This window comes from Triticum urartu, chromosome 4 (assembly GCF_003073215.2).
Source record: "Triticum urartu cultivar G1812 chromosome 4, Tu2.1, whole genome shotgun sequence".
NCBI lineage: Eukaryota > Viridiplantae > Streptophyta > Magnoliopsida > Poales > Poaceae > Triticum > Triticum urartu.
In genome coordinates this window covers 597,547,743-597,553,348 of record NC_053025.1, presented here as the reverse complement: position 1 = coordinate 597,553,348, position 5,606 = coordinate 597,547,743, and the positions used below count along the sequence as shown (strand labels likewise).

The window sequence follows — 5,606 nt, the reverse complement described above, 5'->3', positions numbered from 1 at the left end:
GCCCACTTAGCCCATTTGTGCAAAGCAAGAGATACTACTAAAGTTTAGTCTCACATTGCTAGTTTAGTGGGAGTTGGACCTCCTTATAAGGGAGGTTCTTTCCCCACTTGTATGAGTACGAGAATAAGAGGGACATCCACGCGCGCTCCTCCTCTGTCGCCCGCCTCGCCACGCCGCGCCGCGGGTTGCGGGAATGAGTCGATGTCTAAATTTTTGCCACGCACTACGGGTATACGAAAGGTCACTCGGGAGCTGGAAAGTTTTTGCTGTAGTGAATATTATATACGAACGCTGCACCCTTCGGCTGCTGTCTGTTCGTTTCATCTCCCGTGTTCCCTTCAGCTCTCGGCGCAGCCTCTCGCCTTCTTCTCTTGCGCCTATAAAAGGGAGGTCGCTCCTCTCAGAGAGACGCACCAGAATTACGGGAGAAGGGCGATAAGGTTTTTGGGGAGCGCTCTGCGCGACTACTGACTGACTCCTTCGTCACGGACGCCTCGGACTCCGACGACTACTTCCCCGACGACGACTTCTTCCCCGACGTCGACAACCTCCTCGACGACATGGCTGGCGAGGACACCGACCACAAGTCCAGTGCTACTGCTGCTGCTGTCCCGTATGTGTTCTTCTTTTTGTTAGATATCATGCCAAAGTTTCTCGTACTAGTACTTGCCCTAAATATATTAGGTTCTACCTCATATATGATAGGCTACGGTTCATATATACAGAAGCTATTTACCTTCTCTCTGTCAAAACGCGTAATTTATTTTATCTCTACTATATTAGTCATGCTTTATCTAGTACTTCTTCCGTTCCAAAATAGGGGAGGGTCCTCGATCGGAGATCTCCTGCCATAGTTGGAGACATTCAGGCAGCGTATGCATACACTGGGTGCCTAGAGGTACGAATTAATCCATGTGTTATTGTGGCGAGCCCCCGCCACTGTCCACTGATCGAGATTTGGCACCACGAGACCTGGCCAAGAAATTCCAACTAAAAACTGATCTCCTCCCGCTTGAAAAGCGGCTGTCATGTGGTGTGCTGTATTACTCTCCATCCAAGCCTATCAATACGTGAAGCGTAAACCACATGGGATGGACGTCGCAAAAAATATTTGTTTTGTGACGATGGTCACTCCAGAGTCCAGAGTCCAGACATCCCCCACGTGCCTCCGTAGTATGCATGCACACAGTTGATGCATTTGTGTCTCGATAATACTCCAGCCCATGCCATGCATCAGGATGCATGCTTATAGTATAACTTGTTGAGATCTTTTCCTGATCCCCTAGATATTCAAATCAATTGGCCACTGTAGACCCCAGCCAGATCGAATCCAATGTCTCCAGTGCTCTCTCTGCTCACACCACCCTTCTCGTGCATCAGTGCATGTGATGTGCATCTATAAATAGCCTCCCGGTTGCTCTTGGAGCTCTCACACACCCTTCCTCCCTCTCGTTGTCCCCTTTTTGATTCGAACGAAGATGTTGAGCCCGGGTGGCATCGTGAGCGACCTGCCCGGGGCTGGGGGGCTCAAGGGCTCCCTGGTCCTCATCCCTAAGAAGGTGCTCGACTTCAACGACTTCCACGGCACCGCCATGGACGGCGGCACCGACACCCAGCTCTTCGGCGGCGGAGTCACCTGCCAGCTCATCAGCTCCACCCTCCGCGGCCGCAGTGAGCACTCACCACTCCCTAACTCCCCCACAGCCACAGTGCACGTACGCGCTCTTTTTTAATTTGCAAAGTAATCCCTCCTTTCCTGTTATAAGATGTTCTAAAACATTTTTGTTATTTGGATGAATATAGACACTTTGATCTGTATACATTTTATATTAAGAATATCTTATATTTGTGAATAGGAGGGAATAGTAGTTAATTTGTTCCACACCAAGTATATATATGCTTGAGAGAGAGACGGGCAAAAAAAATTACGTGTGTAAGTGCATGTGACATTTAGGGCTCCTTTTATTCGAAGAAATTTTATAGAATTATTGGAGGGCGGAATTCATAGAAATTTTTCCTACATTAGTCGTTTGATTCATAGGATCGAATCCTATAGGAATTTTTTCTATAAAATCATGTGTACTACTCCTTTCATCCCAGAATTAGCATATAGTGTCAAAAACATTCTTATATTTTGGGACGGAGGGAGTACATTTTATTGGAAATCTAGCATCCGCTCCAACCTTTTTTATATTTTCTTTTTTTTCCTATAGCATCAAACACTCTATACTAATTCTATATGATTCAAGTTGATATACCACTCTAATCCTTTACTTTTTCTAGCGTTTTGAGAATCCTACGAATCAAAGAGGGCCTTAATATAGTGGTACGTGTGGTGTGCTGCAGCTGCAGGCAACACGAGCCGCGGGGAGGTGGGCGCGGAGGCAAACCTGGAGCCGAGTCTCCTGAAGAAGAGCCTGTTGGGCGTCCCGACGGGCGAGGAGAAGTTTGAGGTGACGTTCAACTGGTCGATGGAGCTGGGCGTTCCCGGCGCGATCATCGTCAAGAACAATAGCGACACCGAGTTCTACCTCAAGACCATCACCCTCGAAGATCTGCCCGGCCATGGCGCCGTCGTCTTCGTCGCCAACTCCTGGGTCTACCCGCATGCCAAGTACAGCTACGACCGCGTCTTCTTCACCAACAACGTGAGTATATATTCACTAGTACTCCCTCCGTTCTAAATTACTCGTCGCAAAAATAGATATATCTAGAGCATTTTTGTAACGAGTAATTTAGAACGGAGGGAGTAGCTGTATAGGATTCTGCTTGATTCTCATTGTCTACGCAACTGGCCCGGTCCGTTGTGCATGCAGACATACCTGCCGCACCACATGCCGGCGGCGCTCAAGCCGTACCGTGACGACGAGCTCCGGAACCTGCGGGGTGACGACCAGGAGGGGCCCTACGAGGAACACGACCGCGTCTACCGCTACGACGTCTACAATGACCTCGGCGACACCCGCGACGTCCTCGGTGGCTCCGAGGACCTCCCCTACCCGCGCCGCGGCCGTACCGGCCGGAAACCCTCGGCTAACGGTGCGTGCCTTCCTTCCTCCTTGTAATTATATTGACCGACATGCATGTACTTTGGTCTGACGACGACCCGCATGGCATGGCGCGGCATGGTGCAGAGCCCGACCACGAGAGCCGGGGAGAGACCGTCTACGTGCCACGTGATGAGCAGTTCGGCCACCTCAAGGAGTCCGACTTCCGGGCCTACACGATCGCGGCGCTGGTGCACGGGATCATACCGGCCATCCGCGAGTACTTTGAGAACGACGACACCCCCAGCGACTTCGACTCTTTCGCTGACGTTCTCAAGCTCTACGAGGGCGGCATCAAGGTGCCCAACGTCCCGGCCCCCGGTCCCGAGAAGGTGCGGAAGAGCTCCCAGCTCCAGCTCCAGCTTGTCAAGGACGTCATCACCCCCATGGCCGACGACCCTCGCTTCCTCAAGCTCAAGCTCCCGAGGCCGCACATCATCCAAGGTACTCCCTCCGATTCATAATAGGTGTCGCTGTTTTAAACTAAGGTTCCTATCTAATAAACATAGTCAATACTCCTCCAGTATTTAGGTAGCTAAAAAATGGTTAATTAAACCGAATTTGCAATGTTAATTGGGATCACACAGAGCACGAGAAAGCATGGATGACTGACGAGGAGTTCGCGAGGGAGACGCTGGCCGGCGTCAACCCCATGATGATCAAACGTCTCACGGTGAGTGCAAGTGCAATGAACAATCAATCCATCCATCCATCCATCTATCGGCCATTAACAAGACCAAATTCATCCATTTATATATGCTCTATCTATTCATACCGTTTGAGGCGTGCAGGAGTTCCCTCCCAAGAGCACTCTGGATCCTAGCAAGTACGGCGACCACACCAGCACCATCACCGAGGCGCACATCGGCGAGCGCCTGGAGGGCCTCACCGTGCACCAGGCGCTCACCAGCAACAGGCTCTACATCGTGGACCAGCACGACAACCTGATGCCGTTCCTCATCAACATCAACAACCTCAAGGACAGCTTCGTGTACGCGACCAGGACCCTGCTCTTCCTGCAAGGGGACGGCACGCTCGCGCCGGTCGCCATCGAGCTCAGCTCGCCCCTGCTCCAGGGAGACCTGACCACGGCTGAGAGCACCGTGTACACGCCGGAGGACACCGGCGTCGAGGGCTGGGTATGGCAGCTCGCCAAGGCCTACGTCGCCGTGAACGACTACGGCTGGCACCAGCTGATCAGCCACTGGCTCAACACGCACGCGGTGATGGAGCCCTTCGTCATCGCGACCAACAGGCAGCTCAGTGTGACCCACCCGGTGCACAAGCTCCTGCACCCGCACTACCGCGACACCATGAACATCAACTCGCGAGCTCGGGGTATGCTCATCAACGCCGACGGCGTCATCGAGATGACCGTGTTCCCGGGCAAGCATGCTATGCCCATGTCTTCCATGGTCTACAAGAACTGGAACTTCACCGAGCAAGCTCTACCAGACGATCTAATCAAGAGGTGGGTAGAAATAGAATACTGACGAAACAGACAAATCGATTAATTGCAAGCCCTTGCGAGAATCGGTCCATGACAACTGACGTATCTTGACGATGCAGGGGCATGGCCGTGGAGGACCCATCGAGCCCGCACAAGGTGCGGCTGCTGATCGAGGACTACCCATACGCCGCGGACGGGCTCGCCGTCTGGCACGCGATCGAGCAGTGGGTGGCAGACTACCTGACCATCTACTACCCCAACGATAGCGTGCTGCAGGGCGACGTGGAGCTACAGGCGTGGTGGAAGGAGGTGCGGGAAGTCGGGCACGGCGACCTCAAGGATGCGGCATGGTGGCCCAAGATGCAGACAGTGGCGGAGCTGATCAAGGCATGCGCCACCATCATCTGGATTGGGTCGGCGCTCCACGCGGCCGTCAATTTCGGGCAGTACGCCTACTCGGGCTACCACCCCAACAAGCCGTCCATGAGCCGCCGACCGATGCCGGTGCCGGGCAGCGAGGAGTACGCGGAGCTGGCGCGTGACCCGGAGCGGGCGTTCATCCACACCATCACCAGCCTGCTCCAGGCCCTGGTGGGCATCTCGCTCATGGAGATCCTCTCCAAGCACTCCTCTGACGAGGTGTACCTGGGCCAGCACGACACGCCGGCGTGGACGTCGGACGCCAAGGCACTGGAGGCGTTCAAGCGGTTCGGGGCCAGACTGGAGGGCATCGAGAAGCAGGTGGAGGCCAGGAACCAAGATTCGCGGCTAAAGAACCGCATCGGGCCGGCCAAATTCCCGTACATGCTGCTCTTCCCCAACACCTCCGACCACACGGGCGAGGCCGAGGGGCTCTCGGCCAAGGGCATCCCCAACAGCATCTCCATCTGAGGAGGTCCATCTCTGCTTGCACCGGAACTAGCTAGCTAGTGTGGGAGTTCTGCCGGTGCATGCTTGCCATGGGATGACCTCAATAAGGCAATAATGCGTGCTCGACGGGTCCGATCGACACGCTGAAGCGCAGCTGGCTACTGCCTACCGGTTAATGCATCATTGTTTAGAGAAAATTTCCCTTCTTTTGGCCAATAATAAAATCTATGTTGTGATGC

The 5,606-nt window shown here is 53.6% G+C and overlaps 1 protein-coding gene across 1 annotated transcript; it reads left to right on the top strand.

The window, feature by feature from the left end:
• Positions 1 to 1,433: 1,433 nt before the first annotated feature.
• LOC125553004 (putative linoleate 9S-lipoxygenase 3) lies at positions 1,434 to 5,606 on the top strand. Its single transcript, XM_048716733.1, has 7 exons — positions 1,434 to 1,671; positions 2,347 to 2,648; positions 2,817 to 3,039; positions 3,135 to 3,491; positions 3,635 to 3,720; positions 3,839 to 4,518; positions 4,617 to 5,606. The coding sequence occupies exons 1-7, from the start codon at positions 1,479 to 1,481 to the stop codon at positions 5,386 to 5,388; spliced, it is 2,613 nt and encodes an 870-aa protein (XP_048572690.1). The 5' UTR covers positions 1,434 to 1,478; the 3' UTR covers positions 5,389 to 5,606.